This window comes from Catharus ustulatus, chromosome 3 (assembly GCF_009819885.2).
Source record: "Catharus ustulatus isolate bCatUst1 chromosome 3, bCatUst1.pri.v2, whole genome shotgun sequence".
Classification (NCBI taxonomy): domain Eukaryota; kingdom Metazoa; phylum Chordata; class Aves; order Passeriformes; family Turdidae; genus Catharus; species Catharus ustulatus.
The window spans coordinates 113,616,360-113,641,435 of record NC_046223.1 but is presented as its reverse complement, the minus strand read 5'-3'; the positions used below and the strand labels follow the sequence as shown (position 1 = coordinate 113,641,435).

At 49.2% G+C, this 25,076-nt stretch overlaps 1 protein-coding gene across 2 annotated transcripts in view; it reads right to left on the bottom strand.

The window, feature by feature from the left end:
* The window catches only part of TNFRSF21 (TNF receptor superfamily member 21), a 35,694-nt gene extending 13,584 nt beyond the window's left edge, over positions 1-22,110 (bottom strand). The window contains exons 1-3 of one of the 2 annotated variants that reach the window (XM_033055003.1): positions 22,028-22,110; positions 15,783-16,437; positions 13,608-14,105 (exon numbers count right to left, since the gene is read on the bottom strand). In XM_033055003.1, the coding sequence (XP_032910894.1) occupies positions 13,608-14,105; positions 15,783-16,437; positions 22,028-22,081 (1,207 nt within the window). In that variant the 5' untranslated portion in view covers positions 22,082-22,110. Of the gene's footprint in view, positions 1-13,607; positions 14,106-15,782; positions 16,438-21,068; positions 21,373-22,027 lie in introns of those variants that run through there. The other variant, XM_033055004.2, reaches the window with a different exon arrangement.
* Positions 22,111-25,076: the final 2,966 nt, after the last annotated feature.

Genomic DNA, 25,076 nt, shown 5'->3' with positions numbered 1-25,076 from the left:
GTGAGTTGCAAGTAGAAACTCACTTCTTCCACAGAGATAACCACACCTCAGGTTTCCTCCCGGGCCAGTGTGCCCCCCTGGCTAGAGAGAGCACTTCTCTTTCCCTCTGCAGGCACAACAGCAAAAATAGCTGCTTGCAGAAGAATATCATAGCTGGGGTTTTTCAAGCTGGCCTAAAATTTAACACTTTCTAATGCAGTTTAGATCAAACCTCCCCAACTGCACCTTCAGTTCACAGCTCTGGTATATCCAAATATATACATGCAAAAAAAAAATCTATAGAAACTATACAGACTGATATCCTTTTTTATACACATACATGTGTATATACACACTCAGATACATGGTACACAGTTATGTATCTCCCTATGTATTACATAGATACATATATGTATATATGTATATGACCTGGACACCAGGACACCAAAGCTATTCTAAACCTGCCCTCCTCAGCTGGGCAGGGGACAGAAAATACAACAAGATATAACAAAAGGCTTGTGGGTTCAGATACAGGCAGGGAGAGATACCTCGCCAGTGACTGTCACTGGCAAACCAGACAGCTTGGGGAAATTAGTTTGAGTTTCTGATAATCAAAGTGGAATAATGTAATGGGAAATAAAAACTAAATCACTTCCCACCCACTTCCCCCTTTTTTCCCAGGTTTAACTTCACTCCTGAATTCTCTTTCTCCTCCCCTCAGCAGCACAGGAGGACAGAAAACAGGATCTGTGGTCAGTCCATCACACGTTGTCTCTGCTGCTCCTTTCTCCTCAGGGGGATGAATCCTCACACTCCTCCCCTGCTCCAGCCCAGGTCCCTTCCACAGGTACTGCCAGCAAACCTGCTCCAGTGTGGCCTCATCTCTCCCCCTCCTTCTTCACTAAAGTTGTTCCTCACATGTTCTCACTCCTCTCTCTACTGGCTGAAGTTATCAGTTTGGTTTTGCCCCTCTTTTTAAATCTCTTGTTCCAGAGGCACTCCCACCATTCCTGATGGGCTCAGCCTTGAACAGTGGTGGGTCCATCCCAGAGCTGGCTGGCATTGGTTCCCTTGGACATGGGTGAAGCTTCTGGCAGGACCCACCCCTGTATCCCCCTGCGACAAAAACCTGACCATACAAACCCAATACAATTTATACACACATCTCTAAAGTATCTATTCAGCCTGATATATTTGTATATGTATTTGTGTATATATTATATATAGAGATGTATAACATAGAATTTTTACATAGACATGTACATATGCTTATATAAAAAGACGTATATAAAAAACTATAAAGTTTCACAAAGATATTTTTGACCAAACTTCTTCTCACTTAAGGAAAGCTTATCAAACCTGCTATATATAGACTTTAGTTTTCACTTCCAAACTAGATAATGCAGCCATGAGCCTACAGTTCTTGGAGCATCCACAGACAGTGCTAAACCTGCTCTAAATCAGGAACCCTGAAGTGCAAACCACAGTTGGTAGTTCCCTGCCCTCCTCCCACCACAACCACCGCACCTCCCTTCCCAGCTGTTTACAGACACGTGTTTGTACCAGCTCACATGGACTTGTGAGAGCTGGGGTTTCTCCTACCAGAAAAGTCAACCACAGGGCTTGGTTCTAACTCCAGAGAAAAGGCTGTGAACCTGCTACTGGGATTTATTGATGACTTAGCTCATTAGATACCAGTGCACATTGCTATCCAAGAGAGCAGCAGGAATTAAGCCCAGTGTCATTAATGCTTCCCATTACTCAGATGAAGACCCAGTGGCCCTCAGTTCAAGGGACTGAGCTGCGTGCTTCCAGGCAAATCCCAAATTCCCCTCCCTCCATGACTTTGCATCCAGGCTGGCTGTGCAGAAGCACAGGCAGCCCAGACCACATTGGCAGCCAAGCCCTTCTGCCTTCTGGTATCACATACCCAGGCTGGTAAGAAGCCTAAAAGACAACTCGGGTTTGGAGTCAGGTCCTTTAAAGCAGAAAATCCAACTGCTTTTTGCATAAAAGAGCAAAATGCCTGATTTATGCAGCGCTGCTTGATTTTATCACTCAATCCAGGGATAAAAGAAATAAAAATCCATGAATACAAGGGTAGAAAAACCTCTGAGAGGCTTGTGCACCGAGGTAATGACAGCAATGCAAATAAGGATGAGCATGTGTGGTGCTGCATATTATACATCCATATATAGATAACGACTTATGCACTGAGATATAGATATATGTAGGTATATATAGAGTATTTAAGTCATTATCTCACTGTATAAATCTTGCAGAGTTTCTTTACTCTCATATTCAGCAATTATTTTTTGCTAGGTTGATATATATATATACACACACACAGAGATATAATGCTGCCCATTTTTTAATGTACACACACACATCAAGTGAGCAGCATCAGATCTCCCTGCCAGTGCTGCCCTGCAGTGAGACAATGAATTATGGCAGGGTGGGAGTTTTGCCCATACCTACTCCCATGCACAGCAGATACACACAAGTATTAAAACATAATCTGCTGTCTTATGACCCCCATGTGGCACATCTAGCCAGCCCAGAAAAGGAAAAGCCCATATACTACCTGCTCCCATGTACATATTTAATGCTGACAAATCCCAGTGCTTACAACTGCTGTACTGGTGAGAGAAGTTTTCAGCTGTTCCCAACTTGATTTGCACTGGTTTTATGCGGCAGCACGACATTTATGTCCAAATGTTCTCGCTCAGGATTTATGACAAAGTGCTCAAGCTTCCACTGACATTTTCAAGTTTAGTATATTTAATCTCACCGTTCAATAAATTGGGCCCATAAACATGTTTATATCCCTTGGCAATAACATCCCTGGGCACGAGAACACACCAGGCAGCAGAGGACTTAATGGTGCGTAATAATCTTTGGAGAACAAATGTTCCATTAAAAATGAATTTGGAAATGTCTACCTTAATACTGTAAGAACCTTAAACTCATTTTCTTGCTACTATTAAATGAATTTAAGGCCCATATGTTCGCTACATCCACTACAATATTGTGCAAACAAAACCCAGAGAGGTATGAAGAGATGCAGACAAGAGTGCAGATTTGGCTCCAGTCAGTAACAAAAACATCGTTCCCTCTGTTCTTAAAAAATAAGATTAAAACCACTACATGACAAGCTGCGGCTGCAAGCTGCCAAGTATTACTGCTCACACTAAAATAAAATGGTAATGCTTATAATAAGCTTATCATCCTACTACTTCCATATTTCCAGAAGTCCTACAAGTTACTCTGCAGTGCACTAAGAGCGCTGGAACATCCTGTTGGGATGGGAAGGTGCCTACCATGGTGTGTGCAGCAAAAATCTGAGCTCCACCACAGGTCCTGGATCTTCTTCTCCCTGACCCATGCAGACCTTCTCCCACAGTGCCCATCTGCACACCAGGGATGGAGATGGTGCTCAAAGACATCCAGACCACAGCAATCCCAAGTAAAATGGCCAAGCTGAGCAGAGATGGTGCTTTAACCCACACATTTCATGCTTCCCACATGAGGCTGGTCACTGCTATGTTGGTGCTATGCTAAAGCTGCTCCAGGCTTGCCACAGCCTGAGTCGTCCTCCTTTTTTATCACAGGCCACAGGAACAGCCTGGGAGAGCTGACACCATCCTGCTGCTAAAGAGGGACACAGCTCCACCCCTCTTCATCATCACGTCAGGAACCATCACCACTGATCCCAGCTTTGCTCATGCCCCAGACAATGGAATTAAAGAGGAACATCATGGCTGCAGCTGGCTGAGTTGTGTTTTCAAGTTGTGCTTTCCATGGTCAGCCCAGAACAGGCAAGGACAGACCTGAAGGATACAGGACATCCATCTGTGCCTTACGTACCTGAGCAGGTGGCATTTCAATTGCCATTATCTTAACACCAAAAGTCTCTAAATGCTCTGCTGGGTTACACCATGTATCCCTACTCCTAATATTTTTAAGGTGGTGATAACCCCACGTTCAAGCCAGGACAAGGTCCAGACGTGTGCACAGGCCAGTGAGAAGCCCGAGGAAGCACAAACACACATGGGAACATAGGCACAACCAGGCACATCTACAGCCAGGGCAAACTGGGACAAACAGAGACAAGTCTGGAAGTGGACAAATGCCTCCAGAGTGGCACGAGCAAATGCAAGTCCTGCCTCTCCAGAAAGGTCCTCCCATTCAGCTCCAGGAAGGAGGACCTTCCTGGAGAAGCAGGGCCCTCCCCTTCTCCACAGCCTCCTGTCAGGTAGTTATAGAGAGTGATAAGGGTCTCCTGAGCCTTCTTTTCTCCAGGTTAAACATCCCCATCTTCCTCAGCTGCTCCCTCTCAGACTTGTGTTCCAGACCCTTCACATCAGCTCCACTGCCCTTCTCTGGACACTGCTCACCTCTGTCTCATCCTCCCCATAAACACAATTTCAATTGATTCAGTGACTTCCATTTGCCTGTTTTGAATCTGGTTCAAGATTTTTCCCATCCACTTCCTGCTCCTTCAGATGTGCCGCGCCTCACTGCGGTGTGGTTTGATGTAGACAGAGCCATGAGTCCTTCCACGTCACCAAGCTGGTCATCAAACACGCACTTGGGACTTGGCTGAGCTTTAATTCCTTGTTCTGGACAAGCCTCACTGGTCTCCCAGGCCGTGCTATTTGCAGGTTGGACACAGACCCAGTTCTTCAGAATCATTTGGCCTCGAGCAGGGCAAGGAGCCAGTGCGGTGTGGGGCCATGACCAGCAGTGCTGGCACGCTCACAAACAGCGCCTGCAAGGCACCATTGCTCTCCTCTGCCATTATTTTTTCACATCTTCAAGATTTGAGAGCAGAGGAAGAGCTGCCCCACACCCAGCAGTAGATGCAGGGAAGTCAAACCACAGCCACAGAGGGGCTGAGGCTCCTTCCTCTCCCCACCCTCTCACAACGTCACTTGTTTTCATTCTCAGAGCTCAAGTCAAATGATATTTTTCACAAGAGTGCTCCTCAAGAAAATGCCACCTTTAAGGTGAAACCTCCTGCTCAGAGCCCCTCCAAGCCATGTGTCCTTTCACCCCACTAGTAACAAAGGGACACAGTGCATAGACAAGGTTTAACACAACATTTATGGGTGCCTTATACAGCTGGGAAGGAAAGTTTATAAGATCTCCCAGGACCTATGGCTTATAAAGTCCCATGGAGTGAGTAACTTAGCAGCCCAGGGTTCCAGAGACAGCCTCATGAAAGGTTGGATTTCAGGAAACTCCATGCTCCAGCCCTTCATCACCAGGGATGAGGTCCCACCAGCTCACCCATGACACTTGGGGGAACTGACCTCCACCATCCCAGTACCAATCTGAGCTTCTACCACTTACATCCAGAGGTATTCCAGAGATGGGCAATACTAATCTGTGCACCACATGCTGTGACAAATCCTGACTGTGACAGGCAGACTGGATGAAGCATCACAGATAAGAGAGCACAGCCCAAGGGCACACACTAGTCAGACAGAAAAAACAATGCAGCCCAACCCTCCCCTACACCCAGATAAAAGCTCCAAATCACTGCAAAGCCAGCTCTACTCCTGAGCTCAGCCCACCTCCTCCTCCAAATATCCTCCTGACTCATGTGAAACACAGCCACAGCAGCCTATTTTTATGTCTGAGCACACACTGAGAGCCTGTACAAGACAGCCAGGATGCAGCACAATCCACACTCCAGCTGACAAGATACCACAGCTCAACCAAACCAGCACTTAGAAATCAAGTGTGTAACACAAATCCTTTTCCAAAATGCAAAAATTTCAAACGCTGCCAAAAAGGGGAAGTTATTGGAAACTCAATTCCTCCCCCTGCCACTAAAAATATACTTCAGGTCCTAAATTAGGAGGTTTGAAGATTGTCCTGACCCACCTGGTTCATCTTCCACCCAGGTTGGAAGATGAAAAGGCTGAGAGCAGCTCTGCCAAGGACTTGGAGGTGCTGGTGGGCTGTGTCCAGCTCTGGGGTCCCCAGCACTAAAAAGATGTGGACCTGTTAAATCACGTTCAGAGAAGGCCACAAAAATGGTCAAGGGGCTGAAGCACCTCTCATAAGAAGACAGTCTGTTCAGTCTAGAGAAGAAAAGGCTCCAGGGTGACCTTACTGCAGCCTGCCAATACCTAAAGGGGCTACAAGACATCTGGAGAGGGACCTTGAACAAGGACGTGTAGTGACAGGACACAGGGAAAGAAGGAATGACCTTAAACTGAAAAAGGGCAGGGTTAGATTTGACAGAAGGAAGAAATTCTTCCCTGTGAGGGTGGTGAAGCCCTGGAACAGGCAGCAGAGAAAGGCTGTGGCTGCTCCATCCCTGAAGTGTTCAAGGCCAAGTGGGACAGGGTCTGAGCAATCTAGTCTAGTGGGTGGCATCCCTGCCCACAGTTCTATGGGGGTAGAAACTAGATGATCTCTAGTTTTTTTGTCAGATAGTTGGAAAGGACACACTCATGAAGACTTGCTAGTGACAGAATAGTTTTCCCAACCATGGAGGACAGTGTTGTTATCAGACCCTCCCAGGACCCAGTGACTCATATCCTTAGCAAGAACTGTTTGGGCAACAAACCATGAAATGATATGTTTGGAGTTTGTTGGGCTTTTTTAGAGACAAAACTGAAAATCTTGCAAGGCAGAAAGGGACTTCTAACAAACACTTCTAACAATCACAAGTTTTCTGGAAAATAACCAAACCAGTGGAGAGAGGTCTGTTATCAGTCACATGCATTTATGAACATGTTTATAACCTGGGAGCTTGAAAATCATCATGAGATAAGACCTCTTTTCCCAATACATTATGTGGAGGTCACCTCTGTAACAGCCCCTTGGTCAAACCTTCCTGGCACCCATCTGAACTCCTGCCCACCATCACAGGATGCTACACCAGGGACCTGCTGAGTGGACTTGCTCTTGTTTTAGCTTGCATGAGAATGGCCAGCATAAGTATTTTATGTAATTATTAATTTTTAAACGGCTTTTGCAGAGTTAATCTTCATTATAACCCTCTGGGACAGCTGGTAACCCTGAGCACACACACTGCCACAGCCAGAGCCATATAAATATCCAGACACCCACAGATGCCAACCCAAGGATTAAATTCACCTCCTGCATTTTTTTTACCTCCCAGTCTTGGAGAGTGAGGAAAAAAGCAACAAAACCAAAAAAACTCCAACCTTGTTATTTGAGGAACGATATGTAAGAGCCTCAGTGATGTGAGAAATCACAGCCCTCCTGGTGCTGAAACTGGTGTCAGGTTTTTGGCAAAAACACCCTGGTCTCTGAGTGGTTTTCTACAAGGACAATCCTCCTCTCCTGCAGAGCTGCCCTGCCTCCCACACTCGGCCCTACACCTTAATAGCCAGGCACAAATCCCAATCCCTCATTAAATTAATACAGGGGCCACCCAGGAATGTTGACCATGGCATAAATTGGGTTTTCTTTCCTGAAGCAGATTTGGGAGCAAATGTTCCAGCTTCCAGGGGAGCTCCTCACAGCCCTGTACATGCTGCAGATAAATGGCTCACGTAGCAACACACATTAAAAGTGATCAAGCACCAGTCTTTGGTGCTAATGCAATAAGGCTGAGGAACAGAAGATGATAAAAACTGCATGATTATGTTTCTTCCTCTCTAAGCAGAACAGCAGCCTCCCACGTTTGCACTTTCCAAGGCTCCCTTTCATCATGAAGCCTGGTCAGCTCTTGCATACATCCTTTGGAAATCACATAGCTTCCCAAAAGGACAAAATGATTTTGGGCAAACCTGAGCAATGTTTTACATTGGGTGCTTTGAGGAAGATGGTGTTCTGAACTTGTCAGATGTGACCCCAACAGTCCCACAGCAGAGGTCTGTGCTGCAGGTGAAGAGTTGCTCCATCCTATCAAAAGCAGAGTACTGTGCCCATGCAGGAGCAAATACAGCAGGAAATGCAGCAGGACAAGCTCCATTGAGGGTGCATCCATACTCCTTGTGATGCCCAGCACATTCCTGACTCTTCTAATTTAACCAGCTCCCCCTTCTGCCTGGGTCTCTCCCTGCGGAGGTGGACAGGCTGTCATCAGAGGACCAGTAGCCAACTGCACATCACCAAGCTGCAGGTGCCAGAGGAGAGACTGCTTTGGAAAACAAAAAACACAACACCTTCCGCCTCTCTGTTTTGGCAGGTGGACAGACATCAATCCCTCATCTCATGCTCTGCCTGCCAGAGCTGAATTAGGCTTTGCACGCAAGCCTAGGGCTGCTCCTCTCCAGGCGGAGCCGCAATTACCAGATTATGTCAGCAGCAATGGGCACACCTGCCCTCCTGAGATGCTCTGGGCATCTCTGCCCCACCTGTGGCCTGGGCACAAAACCTCGAGGCCACCACAGCTTGAGGCTGGTGAAGCCTTAGTGCTTGAAAGGATTGTTTGTTTGCCCAGCTGTTTCCACAGCAGCTCCTCCATCCTTACCCTGCCTCCTAGTGTGATCCTCTTGCCACCAGCTGGGACCTGCTCAAGAGCTGATCACAGGGAAAATTCCCTCTATCAAACAAAACCTCTACACTAAGTGCCTTTCATCTCATTTACCCCCACAAGCACTAAGGAGGGGTCCTAAAGTAGCATTCAGTGTCACCCCATAGACCTGCAAGCACCAAGCCTGCAGCAGTTTCCCTATTCAGAGCAGCAGCTAAATAGGCCTGAGGAATAACAGCCTCAGCTGGACTGATTCCATGCACTTGCTTCCCTTCATTAGGTGATGGATCTCTAGAAAAGACTGACTTTAAAAGCCCACACATAACCTTAACATGCTGTATCTTGCAAACAATCATGTAATTTTACTTCGATAAGCATCTTCCAACTAACCATAAATGAGAACCTGAAATGAGACTCCATTTGAGAACCAGCGTGCAATGACCCTGCTGTCCCCACACCCCCACTGGTTATATTCACACAGGAATGCTTTGGAGCTGCAGCACAGCATAAGGCTCTCCAAGGTACAAGATGTGGTCTGCTTTCACACCCTCAGTGACTTCCCTGGGAGCAGACCAAGCTCAAGCCTAGCCCTGGTCCCTCAGCGAGCAGCATGCAAGCCAAGGACTCCTCCCTACACATCACCAACCAAGAAGATCCTGGTCCCCAATGTGCTGACATCTGACCAACCAAGCCCCACAAATCCCAACACCCGCCCCCATCTCTCCAGCATCACATCTCAACTCTCCACTTTGATTTTGAGCCATTTTAAGCACATGCTCTTCTACATGCAGTCAAGTCTCAGCTCCACCCCAGCTGCAAACAGCTTCTGCAGAACAGTTAATTTCTCTGATTATTTAACCAGAGGCTTCCTGGCTTTGCTCTCACCACCCACTGCAATAATGTGCAATTACAAGACTTGAAGAAAAATTAAAGGGAAGTGGCATGTCATGCCAGGCCAGTGCTGCCAAGATCTGTTCTTCAGTCTTTCAACTCCAAAAAACAAATATCACCAAACTCTTTTCTTGCCTCCTGGCATATCATTTCAGACAGCTGCTTCTCCACACAGGTTTTACCCTAACATTTTGCAGTCTTTGTCTTTCATCCTCTCCTACTAAATGGATGAAAGCCAAAGACAACAGTATCAGCAATTTCTGCAGAAAGAATTCAAGCCCATCTTCATGTTTGGCATGATGGCAAATCTGGATTTCCAAGGCATTTTGAGAGACAAACTCCAATTCTCAGTTTTTACTGAAAGGTTTCTGCAAGCCATTTCCTCACCTCTGGAAACGTCCGAAGAAAGGGAATGGGTATTAGCTAAAATAAAGTCATTAACCCAGTGTGGAGGATGTTCTTTATCTTCTAAAAGAAAGAAGTCACACAAGGTTAAACCACAGAGCCCTATCAGCCCTGTACCCACGTCACTCAGGCACCATGTGGATAATTTCTCAGGAAAACTTTGACAAACTGTCAACTGTTGGATTCCTATCTGCAGGGCTGCAAAGCAAGAGGCAGCTGAGGCAGCAAGAGGTCCAGCTTCTCCAGCCAGAGCTACACTGTTCTACCTTCTCCATGTGTCTCTGGACAGCCCCTGTTGTGAGGATGGACACAAGGACAGATGTACAGGGAGGCTGGCTGCTAACTCAGGCCATTAGTCATTGCAAGCTCTTCCCAGACCTCTGAACCATTTAATCCACTGAGAAGCACTGGCATTTGCTGCCTTGGCTGGAACATATCCATGCTGAGGACATGGGTCTAGTTCTAACACCAGCCTCCCAAGCTACTTCTATTTTTATGTTTGGGCTGTTATTTAAGGCATGTATTATGACCAGAGAGAGGATAGGGCACAGATACCAGCTCATGGGGAGATGAGGACAAGTGAACCTCCTCCTGACAACTGCTGACCAGGACCACACACCCATTTCAATTATTTAAACAATTCAGGAATTCAGTCCTTTCAGGAACTGAGTAAGAGATTGAGCCCCTGCTTCTCCTTCAAACCCCTTGTCTTTTGGTAAGGAGCCCAACCACAGTGCCATGTCTTTGCTCCAGCACTGAGCACTGCCACCCTCACCACACTTCACCCAGCACCCATGGCCTTGGAGAAATCAATAATGAAATTCCCCAAACAGGCAAAGCCTTGAATGCCCACTTGGTGCCATGGGAGGCTCAGGGGGTTTCCAGTGTGAGGGCAGGAGCCCAAGGACAGCTCCTCTGAGGAGAGACTCCAGTGCCTACGTCAGACCCAGACTTTCCTTTCAAAGGTTAAAGATGTTTACTGAAAGGATTAGGAGGGAGGAGATGGTAAACTAGGAACAAATGGGGGCAGACTGTTTGCAAGAGCTGTGTAAACAGGCAATAAACACATCCCAGCCCCTTGCTGGTGTGCCAGCCAACCTCTGGATGGAGGTCACACAGATGTGGGTGCACTGCCAGCACCCAGCCCAGGGGTGGGCTTACACTCTGATTGCTCTCTACACCCCTTGTGCAGCCACAAACCAGGCTGGCAAGTGAACCTGGGGGTTCCTCACATCTCAGGAGCTTTGCTCTGGCTGCCTACCATGGAGGGATCCACACAGTAGCACAGGAGGGGAAAGATTTCCCCTCTGCAACAGCCTGAAGTTTGCTCCTGGCTAAACTCACCCGTCTGAAATGCTGCTTCAGGATGAAGAATGATTTGGGAACAAACACTGGAGCAGCAGAAAGCTAAGCCATGACATGGCAGCTCTGCAGAACATGCCAGCTGTACAGCCAGTTATTGAATAAAAGGTCATTCCTTTATAGCTACACCTCTCCTTTCAAGTAAACAATCTTAAGAGCCAGACATTTCAACAGGAAAGGCATAGAGGGATTTATGCACCACTGCAGGGGGAATAATTTCCATATCTGACAAGACAGAGAAGCACCACCAAGTAAGAGCTAATGAGCAAGGCCCTCTCAGCTAACACAACACGATTTGGTTTGCACTAAAAGCAAGACAAAGCATTAATTGGTTTGTGCCTGTTTGCCTGCCTTGACTGCACAAAGTTCATCTGAGGACACTTGGTGGCAGGAGAAGTCACGAGCCACCCATGCCATGCCAAGAGGGAATGTGCGTGACTGTTGCAGGAATGACTGGGACTAACGGAGCCATTCACCTCCAGACTGGAGAGGTTCAATCACACCAAGCTGGTTTATCACCTAAGTGTGGTTTTGCTGTTACACCCAGCTTATTTCCCAAGACAAAGGGAGAACTTAGCAAGGATCTTGCGTAATTTATGCAGCTGTTAATGTGACAGAGAAGGCTGGAGCAACTCGCCCTGGGAAGCACAGGCTGACCTGTGAACGATGCCAACCCCAAAGGATGACAAGACCTGGGAGGTGAGGTTTTATCTAAATGGGTTAAAACAGGTCATCACTCTCTACATGATTCTTCTCTTACCTGTATGGTTTCTTAAAACATGATTAGTGATCCAAAACACAGCGTGCCCACAAAGGCAGCTCTAAGGTGGCTTCCAGAAGGATCAGCTGGAACGTGGGCACTCCAGCATGGTCTGAAACACCAGGATAGAATCCAGGGCTGCACCCACTCAAAGCACCATGGTCTGGTCCCTGCACTTGAGCACTCCCTGTCCAGTACAAACTGCCCTGCTCTGAAGTGCTTCAAGAAACAGGAAAACATCCAAAATTCAACCAACTGGTAATTAAGGTCTTAGGGAAAAGGGTTACTGCAAGTTAGCAACAACCACTCGTTTTTGACCTATGAATCATGGCCAAACCCATGTATTCCCATAAACAAAGTAGTGCCCATAAACAAGGATGTCTAATGAGGTTCTGCAACTGCACTGCAGATCACTCATCACAGTCTCATGGACCATGCTTTGGGTGCCACAGATTTCAGGGACAATGGAGTGCAGGGGTTATGGGAAAAAGTTATCAAAACGAGAAAAAAGTTTAAGAAACTGCAACCCAAGAACACAAAAGAGTTAAAAGGAAACTGATAAGCAACACAAACACAAGAGAAGGCAGAAAACCAATTTCAGCAAGATCTTACTGGTTGTATAAATGAATTAAATGAAGGCAAACAAAGTGTAGGTAACAGGAAGGTAAAGAGAGTACACGACAGAAGACGCCCTATTCAAAACTTTCTTTGCTTTGTACTTGAGCAATCAAGGATGACTTTCATCAAGGACTGATCTCTCTTAAACCTTCCAATCTTTGCTCAATCCATTCTTTGTTTGCCACCCCCCCCTTGTTAAATGTGCTTTTCTAAAGGTTAACAGTGAACGGATGTTTAAGGTTGAGCCAACATCAACCCAAAGTAAGTAAGGACTCCTCAGTCTGCACCGGATAAGGGAAGGTCAAAATTGCCACAGGAGCTTTGCATGGGAAGAACTGTGCATCCCCCTAGGGAGATCATGGGGTTCATGGTCATGCTACCATTAGTTTATCACTTAGTTTTACAAATTGCAACTTGAAGATCACAACATGCCATCTTTAAAATCTCATCAGAAAGCTGACAGCAAATCACCCACTAAATGAACAGAAAACACTATCAAGAAGAGAGCCCAGGCAGACCTGATGACACCTGTGGAGCTGTACACATCCACGACTCAGCCTTCAAGGATAACCTTTCTGGCTCCAGTGTGGGCAAAGGGCTTGGGACACAAGCCAGCACTTGGGATTTACGGCTAAGAACTGAAACTGAGGCAGTGCCAAGAGGTGGGGGATGACTCAGCCTTCCAGAAACAGATGGGGATGAGGGGATAAAGGACGACACGAAAGACAACCAGATCCATGTCTGAGTCACTGAGAAAAGAAGGACCATGTGAGACAGAAGAAAAGCGGGAAAGGAAGGAAACAGGGTTAAAAAAAAAGAGTGCTTTCATTCAACATCATTCTACCAATGGAAGAAGGATAGAAGCTGGAGAAGCTGGGTGAAAAGAAGAGAAGTTGGAATGAGCAGGTGACACTCCCTCTATTAACCCTTCCTTCAGGAGCAGGGACACACCATGGGAACTGGAAGAAGAAGCCAAGGATGAAGGAACATTTGAGGAACCACGATGGGCTTTGCTCTCACTACAAGACCCACCAAATGAGGAAAGCCACAGGTCACTGGCCATGGGGGTGGCCCCTCCACAGCCCTGGGTTGGAGTGGGGAGGACACCACTTGGTCACTACAGCTCACCATGCCCGTTGCAGTAATAGATCCACTTCTCCCTGTTCTGTGTGGGTGTGGTGGACTTTTTCATAATAGCTTTTTCCACGATGGCGCTGGGATCTTGCCGGGGTCCCTTCTTCAGAGTCCGTGAGCTCTTCCTGACGCTGCAGACCACGATCACCACCAGCACCAGCAGCAGGAACAGGACGATCATCCACGGCAAGTGCTCGTTGATGTCGAAGTGCTGGTGGACGTTCTGCGAGCCTCGCCGGGGGGGCCTGTACGGGCTGCTGGGCTTCTCGCCCCCCATCATCTCCAGGGACGGTTGCTTCTCCAGCGCTTGGCTGCTCTGCTTGTGCCGGTAGCTCTGGGCCTGGCTGGTGGTGCCCGAGCCCACGAGGGTCGCGCCGACGCCGTCCGTCTCGTTGGCTGAGGTTTCGTTGTAGAACCGTGCCCGCTCCACCATGCTGCTGGACGCGTGCGGCGCTGGAGAGGGGACAAAATCGGGAACTGAAGAGTTCAGACCTGCGGGAGGAGAGGAGAGTTGAGTGTCACGGCCCCGGAGATGCGATATGGCATCACATCACGGGCTAAGACCTGCCTGAGCATCGGCTTGGCCAGCAGACAGAAACCCAACGCCAGGCAGAGAGAAAAAGTAGAGGTGAAGTTGAGGTTTCCCTCTGGGAACAGATGGGTACAGTTACAGAGGGAGCTTCAAGGTAAAACTGACCCTTGCTGGTTAAGGCTAGAGGCAGCTTATTACAAAAAATTAGTTACTAAAGGCATGTTCTCAGTCTTTGTTCCACATTCAGCACTTCTCAGAAAACCAACAACTTTGAGTTAGTTGGTTTTTAGGTTTATGAACATTAATTTTAGCTCACTTGTGGAATTTCACATTTGGACTAAAAGTACAAAAATACATGACAATTTGTAGGCTTAGTGTCTCTCCAGTGGGTTTGTTAAGTAAGTAAAATCTTTTTTTTATCGGCCCTGAAAACAGCTGCAGATGAATCAACTACAAAATAGGTCTCTGAAGCAACCAAACTTCCCCCTAAGAGCTACCTTCCATCTTTATTGAGTCTCCTTACCAAGCAACACCTCTCAGGTCCCAGCCAGATGTGAGCTGTGAGAAATGTGAGTCAAAGCCTGGCAAGAAGAGGAAGAAGGGCTGTTGTGGCAAAAATACAGATTATTTTGGGACGTCATCTTTTGCAGATTGTGCCTCATCCCAGCTGAGACGAGTGGGTATATTTGTCTGTACTGGTTCTGCCCCCAGCTTGGTTACCCAAAACACCCTAATCAGGACGCAAACAGGGAAAATGCTTCAACTTTTACGTAATTGCCAACAATTGATTTCAAAGTTCAGGAAACACCCTCCTGTACACTCCCAGTGATACACTAACGTCAGGGCAAGCTTTGAGACCTAACAAAGGTGGAAGCCTACCACTGTCAACACTTTCCTGCTATTATATTTACTAACTCGGCTGCTGAGGTCATCAAAAGTTGCATTTTTAAATTAAAATGCCTCATCTGAGACACTGTAGGGAAGTTGCTTTCCAGGGAGTGCAGAATAGCACCTTAAGTGGAGTCCTACAGCACCCCTGAAACCAGCTAAGGCATCAGCATACAGGTTGTGAGGATGAGCCATTTCCAATTAAGCGAGAGAAAGAGGAATTCCACATAGTAGTCTTAAGAGATTGTAGGAAGAAAAATTACAAAACAGCTCAGGCTCCTGCAGGGCTGTTTCAGCAAGGGTTCCCATTGAACCAGTACTGTGACACAGTACAGAGTGAAATGCAGCAAGCAAAGCACAGGCACAAAAGCAGTGAATCCATCAGACGAGGAATCTCCCTGCTGCAGGGAGACTGCAGGGGTTTTCTTACTGCATCCCAACCCAGATTCACCACAACTGCACAAAGACTTGTGCCAGCACATCACAGAGACAGGAAAAAAGGCTGGGGAAAGTCATGTCCTTTCAGCCCAAACAGCAGGACAGCCAGAAAGTCCGATCAGGACTGCAGTCTCAGTGAAAATGTTATTAAATATGACTTAATGCAAGTGAGGGCAACCCGATGCCATGAGCAGAAGCACCACCAGGCTTTACACCAGGTTGTTTTTTAGCAGCCTAACACCAACCCTGACCAAGACAGGAACACAATCCCTCAGTGAAAACCACTCCTGTGTTTCAGGGGTGGACATTACCTTTGGGAAGATCAGCAGTTGATGGAACCTCATAGGGCTGCTCACCAGCTTCAGTGCTTACTGAAGTCAAAGCCGTGTTCGGAAGGGACGCTGGAGAACCACAGATGTTGTCACTCTCCTTTGTCCCTGGCTTGATGACCACCATGTTTTTCCCAAAGCAGTCAGTGTAGGGTTTGCACTTCATCACACTAGAAGGCACATCAGAAAAGGTACCACGAGGGCACGGCTTGCACCTGACGTCTTCGGTCTCGGTTCCTTTCTTGCGGACGCCCCAGCCGACCGGGCACACCGTGTAAGGGACGCAGGTATCGTTTGTCTGAAACGTACCAGACAGGCAAGTGCACTCGCGGTCAGTCAAGGCAGTACAATGAGTTTTCTCAATCATTGGCAGTTCACAGGGTTTCCTACAAGAGTGGCACCGCTCTATGCCGTTCTCATGCTTGGTAAAAGTCCCATCTGGACAAGGGCTGCACTCTCTTAAGGTACTCTTTGTACAGTGCTTAGACACGTAGGTTCCTGCAGGACATTTGTCACAGGTCAGCTCTTCGTTGGTGGCACGGTCGAGGTGGTGGTACTTGCCAGGGGAGAGGCTGATGGCATTCTGCTCAGACGTCAGCTTCGACTGACCATCAGCAGTGCCAAGGAGCATGAGCAGCTGGAAAACAAACAGGAGGTATCAGCCAACAACAGCGTGCAAATGGAGCCCTCTCAGTCAATGACCCCCTGTAGGGTGACAAGGGATGTCCCAGAGCTGTGGGACCATGGACAAGTTACCCACGGGAGGGACCTCCGTGAGGCTGGAGTGGAATGGAACCAGTGCAGGTGGCAGCACAGTTTGCAGACACATCCCCAGCTATGATTATAATTGCTTAAATTTGACACCACACTTCTCGGTGAAAGTAAGCATCATTTACACTGCAACCCTGCCAGGGTGGTAAATACTGCTAATTGTGTTTCAGCAGTATGTGCTACCTGGCCACCCCAGGAGAATTCAGACCAGCTTTGCATTTCAAGGCTGAGAGGCTCCAGCACGAGGCAGGCGCTCACCAACAAGACAAAAAACAGATGCAGATGGCAGCTCTGACCTGTAAAACTTTCCTTCTCTATTTGTTAATCTGCACTTGTTCAAATAGTTACCTTTCTGAGTAACACAAACCAGGATGAAATCCAGGCTAGCAGCTGTTTCTGGACTATTTCTCAGTGCTCCTCTGCCTTTTCACGATTTTTTATGACCGCGTGCAAATGTTGGGTTTGGCGAGACCGCAAGGGATATTCTGCTTTGAGCCTCCAACCACATCTGAACCCACTCTAAACCAGCTGCATTTGCAACAGGAGAAAAAACCTGGTGCTATTTTTACATTCTTCACGGAACTCTGCTGTAACTCGGCTCCTCATTGCATCAGACACAGGTAAAAGGACACCAGTTTTTAGACACTGAACTGGAAACAACTGGGCTTGGCTATAAATCCATCTATCTCTAGTGACTTCCAATCCCTAAGCTTTATGCCCTTAATTCCTTTGCAGCAATGCTCCTCCATCTACCAAGAAGTATCTCTGCTTCCTCCAGAAGACCTCTGGTCCATGGATTTAATGTCAGCTATGGCAGTGGAGATAAGTCACCAAGAACAAAAGGCATATCAAAAGAAAAGCAGACACAACCTCACTCAGCATGCAAAGCAATAGGAAACACGTTTTCAAACGGCCACAGGCTAAGTTCAGAGGGAGAGAGGGAACAAGTCATTGTTACCTCGAATTTTCAAACATTTTCTACACTGAAGGTAAAAAGGACCAGAGACCCTAATGCTGTTCAGCTGCAGAGCCAAGCACATAAATCACTTGGCTGTGTTATATAATCTCTTGCCTCTTGCTCTGCTACCTATTCTGGGATATCAGCCAACAAGAATATATTCAGAAGAGAAAAAAAAAAGGGCTCCCAACAACATGACTCTGCAGAAGGCACATCGCGGCAGAGCCGCAAGCTGCGCCGCATCCTTTTTGGTGCAGTCTCTCGCTTCCTGGAAAACACACAGCACATTTCTCTTTCACCTGCTAAATCATTTACAGCTTGGGATTTGTACAAAACACTTCAGGTTTTAATTTTTTTGTTTAGTTAGTTTTCTCCCCCTGAAGCAGCAATTACAGAGCAGGCAGAAGCAGGCAAGCCCGCAGGAGCTGAGGAGGATCCTGCAGCGGCTAGACTAATTACAGCACGTCAAATTAAAAAGCGGGGCTGCCCTGGCAGGCAGCAAAGGCTTACAGGATGCATTTTACTTTTCCCCTCCCCTAAGACATGATTTAACAAAGCGCTTAGCTGGCTCTAAGGAAGCCTGCCACCCTCCCCTGTAATCTCCATGACGCATCCCTGAATTAGCAAACTGGTCTCCTCAGGTGGCAGGAGGGGTCACCTGTGTTACTCACCCTGCTCCCGTGCCAGCGCCGAGCAGGACAGGGTGACAGGAGAGGCAGGACCAGGACAGGCAGTGACTCTCCTGCCTCACCAGGAATGAGTTGTGTGCGGCTGTCTCAGATCCTGATTTCTCGCTCTGCATCAAGCTAGACGTTGGGAAACCCATGGACAGCCCCGCTACAAGCATGTGCCATGGGTTCCCTCCTGTTCTCCCTGTTCTTCCCATTGCAGCATCTTCCCATCCCTCACCCGGGTAACCAAAGCCTATAATAGCACTAGGTTTGAGTTGCTTTTTTTTTTTTTGAGGGTTTTTTTTTAAACCTTATCTCAAGAAAAGTGGTGCTGGTATTTTTGAACATCTCAAGATCTTCAGCTGCACATGCACTTCCAAGGGAGAACAGCAAGTTCCAGTGGGGGATGGCTTAGCAGCATCGAGCATCTGCTATTTACTCAGACTGGCATTTCTGCTCCCTAAAATAATCCAACTGCTCAGGTTTTGCAGCGCTCAGATCTCTGAAAGCAAAGCCCAGGAGCAGGAGGACATCTTCAGCAAAAAAGGAGTGTCTGCTGGTTTGGTCTCACCCTCAGGGCTGCCCAGCAGCACACAGACCTGGACCTTTCTGGCTGACACTCCCAGTTCCAGTGGAAAAAGCAACCAAGTAATGAAATGAGCTCTGCTTAGCCACTGCATTTCATTACTCTGGCACCAAAGGAAGTGTACTGGGTAACAAAAACACACAGAAAAACCCAGAACGGATGCAAGACAACACTAAAGAGCAGACTTGGTTTCAACAGTTTCAGCAATGCTCCCCGTGCCCAATGCAGGAACAAAGAAGGGTTCTTATCAGGATGGTCCCTTTCCAAAAGAGACAAGCAGGACAGGGTGGCCACAAGCCCCAAGAGCACCCCCAGCTCAGCACCAACACCCTGCGCCACACGGGCAAAGGCACCTCCCAGCCACCTTCACCTCTTTCAGCACATGAAGGCTTTATGATGTGAGGAACTCAGATCAAGCTGGGGGACACCATCATTCTGACCTCCCCACACCAGGAAACATTCAGACTAGGGGACCTTCACATTCAGCTGCAAACAAACCTTCGAGGTAGCAGCACCCCACAGCTGGAGTGGGCACGACCCACCTCAGCACCACCCAGCCCGGTGACTCCATCTCAGAGGTGCCTCTGTGCTCTGCTCCCATCACCCTTTTTCAGGAACTGTGCTGCAGGGAGACCTGCAATCTGCACAGGAAACAGCTCTGGGGGGCCACAAGCTGCCTTGTGCACAGAGGATGCAGCTGCAAACACCTGATAAACCTGGTCCAGTGGTTGGCATGTCTGCCTATGGCAGGGGTGTTGGAACTAGATGATCTTTAAGGTCCCTTCCAACCCAAAGCCACTTTATGATTCAATGAATACAGCGTCTCATTCAGAGACCCAAACTTGCACAGTGAGTCAAAACACCAGCAGAAAGTTGGTGAATCAACTTTCTGTCCTAAAATTTGTGCTCTGAAATGCTGCAACACCGAGATTGTCATAATCTTGGGTTGTGTTCAGTACTGCCTGGCTGACAGACTTGTGGGGACAAAAAAATAAACCTAAAATTAAACTAAAGATTTTTGAAATTTGAAATAAAAATCCCCTAAACACGAACAACAGCTAAACACAGGGCACTTGATCGTCAGGAGCAGAGACCTGCTAGTGAGCAGGGACCAACAGTTCTAAACTGATATTCCGGGAATCAAGCAAATTTTTCCAAGTAAAACCAGGAGAATTTGGTGGAAATGGCAGCTGGCTCTGTGGCAATGCCTTGGCACAGGTTGGGGATGAGTTGCACTGCCCTTCCCAGAGGCCAGCTGTACCCTTCGCCGACACTACTGGGAAAGTGCTTGCAACATTAAAGTAAAAGAAATAAACACATAAAAACACCAGAAAGACAAATAAACCGGTCTGGAAGTTTTACGGTAACTTGGCAGACAGAAGGAGCCAACGTCCTGCCCGATCACTGTAAAAAGGATCAAATTACCGAGTCCGAAAAAGTTGCCTGCGATGAGAGTACTGAAGAGCAAGGCAAGTTTCTGCTTCTTGCAACATGACCAGCTATTTCAGCTGGTTTGGGGTTTGTGAAATGAGAGTCCGGGACTCACTGCTCAGCAGTTCCTTCACTCCATCCCAAGAGCAAAACACAGGGAGTGGAGCGAGCCAGAACAGCAGCACCACAACATCTGGTCCCCATGAAGGAAAACCCAGCAGGCAACCCTGCAGCCAGCGCGGACCAGAGCTTGGAAGCATCCCCGCCAGCCACGGTTTTGCTCCAAACAGATGAAATCCCCCAGCATTCCAAAAGCTCCAAGCCGAAGCAAGGTGATATCGTGCTGATTCCAGGCAAAGGCAGTGGGGGAGATGGTGGAAACAGTCAGTGGGGTCCCAAAAAAATCCAACAACCAAATGAAATCACAGGCAACACCAGCCCCACACAACCATTGTCAAGCTGCTACTGCTCCAAAACCCAGCAGCCAGGCAGATTTGGGTTTGCTGTACTAGTAAAGGACCCACCAGCTATCAATGTGAATATAATTCCCTTGAACATACTTCCCTCAGACGAGAACTCCTTGTGTGACCAAAGGAAGATGCCCAAAATGTAGAAGGTATCAGATGAAAATCCAGGGAGGATCCTGCCAGCTCACGAGCAAACGGGAATTTTGCCTTGCTTGGTTGAATAATCACACACACAGAGGTGTGAGAACACACATGCACAAGTAACACACATGTGTATTTGCTCAGTCTTGCTTCACGCCCCAATATTGCTGCTGTACTTCCCCACACCTTTATATCACTCTTTTATCCCACCTCTTCCCTCTATACCCACCAATCCCAACTGACCTCCAGGATCCCAGCTGGAGCTGCATATCTCAAACTCCCCATCAGCATCTCATCTTCCAGGCGTGCAGCAGCACCGGCTTCTCCCGGCTCGCTTTTCCCAGCGGGAATCCAGCACTTGGGAGCGCCCAGGCAGCGCTGAGCACGGACCCGTCTGCTCCACCACTGTGCCAAGTTCCCCTTCGCCTCCAGAGCAACGAGGCTGTCTCCCGGCTAATGCCCTTCCAGCTTTAGATTATTTGTTGTTTACTCGGATTCCTGTCGAGCCAGCGCCAGCTTGCTCAGATCCACCTTGAGTTCAAGAGCAAGTGCTCTCCTCGGTTACACAACCCCGCCGCAGCAGCTGCGGCGTCTGCCTGACACACCGAATTACCGTCTCTCCCCACGGAGCCGGGATGGAGCCCTGGGCGCTGATGGGGAAGTGCCCTACCCGGGAACGCCAACGGGGAGATAACGCTGCCGGAAAACATTTCTGCGATAAGTCAGGGCAGCTGCCTGCCATTCGCAGCGGGGAGTTTTACTGCCTGGCCAAAGGGTGGCAAGAAAAGCAGTTGTGGGGAGGACGGATGGATGGATGGATGGATGGATGGATGGATGGATCCCTGTCCAGGGGCAGCTCAGAGAGCAAAGCAAGGATCCGCTCCGCTCTGCCTGTGCGGCACAGCCCTGGCTGGGGGATGCCGCCGCCTGCGCTAACACAGGAACGGGGAGGATGGATACCGCAGGGAATATCGCACCCAGCCGGCGTCCCCTGCCGGGACCCGGGGCTGGGGCGGGCAGCACCCCCGGGGAGGGCGCAGCGGAGCCCCCGACCCGAGCCGGACCCGAGCCCCGTCCGGCCCCGCCGCGCTGCCCCAGGCGGGGCACCCCGCACTGCAGCACATCCCCACCCACGCCGCGGACACGCGGCTGCTGCGCGGGCGGCGCCGGCAGCACCGACCCCTCTCCCCGCACACACTCACCGCGAGGATGCCGGCGAACCCGGCGGAGCTCCGGCTCGCCGCGGCGGCCCCCATGGTGCCGGGGCCGGGGCTCGCGGGCGAGGCGCTGCCCGTGCGGCCGCGCTGCCTCAGGCGGCGGGGCGCGGGGCCGGCGGCGGCCGGGCGCCCATGGCGGGGGCCGGGGCCGGGCCGGGGCCGGGCCGGGCGGGGCGGGGGCCCAGCCGCGCTCCCACCTGCCCTGCCCTGCCCTGCTGAGGGGCCGCCGCGCGCGCTCTGCCGCGGGGGCGGCGCGCACGTGGGGGCGGCGCGCGGGACCGGGCGGGGCGGGGCCCGCGGTGGCGTCACCCGGCAGAGCGCCCCCCCGCGGCGGGACAGGGAGCGACAGGAGGGGACAGGAGAGGGGACAAGAGGCGACAGAGAGGGGACAGGGAGGGGACTGGAGGGGAGAGGGGTGACAGGAAGGACTGCAAGGGACGGGGGGCTGGAGGGACAGGAGAGGACGGGAGGAACAGGAGAGTATAAGAAGGGAGAGGAGGGGACAGGAGGGACGCGGGTGCCACATCAGATACCGAGCCCCATCCCCTGCTGGGCTTGGCTTGGCTGGGCTGAGCTGGGCTGGGTTGGGTGCGGCTCAGGGTCCCATCTCAGCAGGGTGAGTGTCCAGCATCGGGAAATCTTCCCGGGGGGCGATTTTTGTTTGTTTTATTTCTCGTGTTCTCCAATTGCAGACATATAGAGAATTTTTTTTTTTTTTCAGAAAAGGGGTGGTGAGACGCTGGCACAGGGTGTCAGAGAAGCTGTGGCAGCCCCATCCCTGCCTCATCCCTCGTCCCAAGGCCAGCTTGGACAGGCTGCTGAGCAAACATCCCTGCTGTTGGAACGGGGTTTGGAATTAGACAGCCTTTAAATGTCCATTCCAACACAAACCATTCTATGACTCTATGAACATGGAGTACATTCCATGGTGGAGGAATTAATCAGGGAGCAGACACATCCATGGAGGGATGGATTGGCTGGATGCTGAGCGTGGCCACAGCACTGACAGTGTCCTCACTGCCCGTCCTGCAGCGTCTGAGCAGGCTGGGCAGAGCAGGGTGGTGTCACAGTGTCCATCAATAGCTGGGGCAAGTGATGGAAACAGGTCCAGGTTTGTCCGAGGAGTCAGGGGAAACAGGAGATGGGGCCAGAGTCAGGTCTGGAAAGGATTCAGTGTGCATCCAAGGTTGGGAACAGGAAATGGGAATGGAGGTGAGACGTCAGCATTGTTCCAAAGTCTGACCAGGAGGCCAGGAAACCCCCAGGTATGGCTTATCAGACCCTTCAAAGTTTGTGAGTGCAGCAAATCAAGGCTATTTATGACCTCTATATTGTCTGATTAGAGAAAAACACCCAAACACCTGATTCCTAGAGCCTGCAGAAATCCTGGTGACCAACAGTCACCTTCTGGAGATGCCCTGGGGGCAGATGAACCAAAGGAGAGTTTCAGTGCCACGCCAAAGGAAACAGCACAGACTTATAAAATCCCATCTAAAAAGGGGGAGAGGTGGGGGAAAATGTGGTGCTATTGCTCTGAAGAAGAGTGGATTTCATCCAAGCCCTTCTGAAGCTCACAAGAAGCCTCATTCTGATACCAGGGATTTTGAGTCCAGCTAGAAGGCTCCTCTCCCAGACAAAGTGGAGTTTTCCTCCCCACACTTTCTCCATCTCTAATTCTGGAAGGGAGCTGGAGAGGAGTAATGACCCTTGGGAGCCTGGGAATGAGCCTGGAGAGCTTCCCTCCCAGAACTGGGGTGGCAGTGGCAGGACTGCTGTTCCCAGGGGGGGAATAAGACCCCGTGTCTCACATGTGCAGGGAGAAGATGTTCCTGTTGCTCCACAGCTGGCTGTGCTGCTGTGCAAGTGCTGCAGAGCCCTGTTCTGCTTCCCTTGGGGCCCCCAAACCCGGGAACAACGTGCTCTTCCCAGGAGGTCAACAAAGGGGAGCCTCATCCCAAAGAGAGATCAAAATGCAAACCAAGACACAGTAAGGTTGTTAGAAAGTAATGGGATACCCATTGCTGCTTTTAATTCAAAATAAATTGGGCAAATAATAGGCAATAACACAACTGGGTTAACACCAGGCTTGTGGATGGTGGAGTGAATGTTAAATTCATAAATGTGTAGCTCTCTGGTGAATTGCAGGGCAGAACTGAGTGGCCTGGTTGTGTCTGGGCTAGAAGAGGGCTTGAAATGCCCCAACAGCACCAACCCACGCTGGGTCCATCAGCACTGTGAAGGGCAACGTTCAGATTGTATTAGGGAAAAGCAGAAAAATAATCATCTGGAGGACGGAGTGACTCAGGGGATTGGCAATCAGATGGATCATGTTACTGCTTTGGAATGGATTCCAATGAGTTGCATCCGCTTTTAATTATTATTATTTATACAGAACCTAAAGGCAGTCCACAGATTATCCAAAAATGCACGGGCTGATCTGTAAATCCCCCCATCCCTCCCCCCTCACTGCCCTTGCAATGACAAACCCCAGTCACGCTGCCTGGACTGGTTCATACAGGCTGAGACACAAATTGCTTATTAGTGACCAGCTTGCTGCTTCTCCACTTTTGTCACTCTTCGGAAGGGAAACAGGGAACGGGTGACTGAGGTCCGAGTTTCGTGCTAAGTGTTTTTGTTGGAAGCAGCAGCAGCAGCTCAAGAAGTTCCTCCTCGCCTCCCTGCATTCGGTTCCTTTTTCCCCCTTGTGCCACCCCGTGAGTCATGCAAATACACCCAGGTCAGTGAACTGGTAACTTTGAAAAACAAGCAGGGTTTCTTTAATCAGAGTAGGTGAAACTCGCTGCTCATGTTGACCGAAGACTGCTGATGTTCACTGAGCTGGTGGTAGGAGCCCGAGTAGGCATCCGCTGACTTTGTTTGCCACCAGAAATTATCACGGTGAGATCTCTTGTCCTGTGAGAATAGCCAGTGCTCCTGCTCAGTCACCTGAGGCTTATTCAAGCCTATTCATGAAATTGGAGGACTTGTTTCACCCAAAGAAGCTATCTGGGAAATTTGGAATAATATACCACAA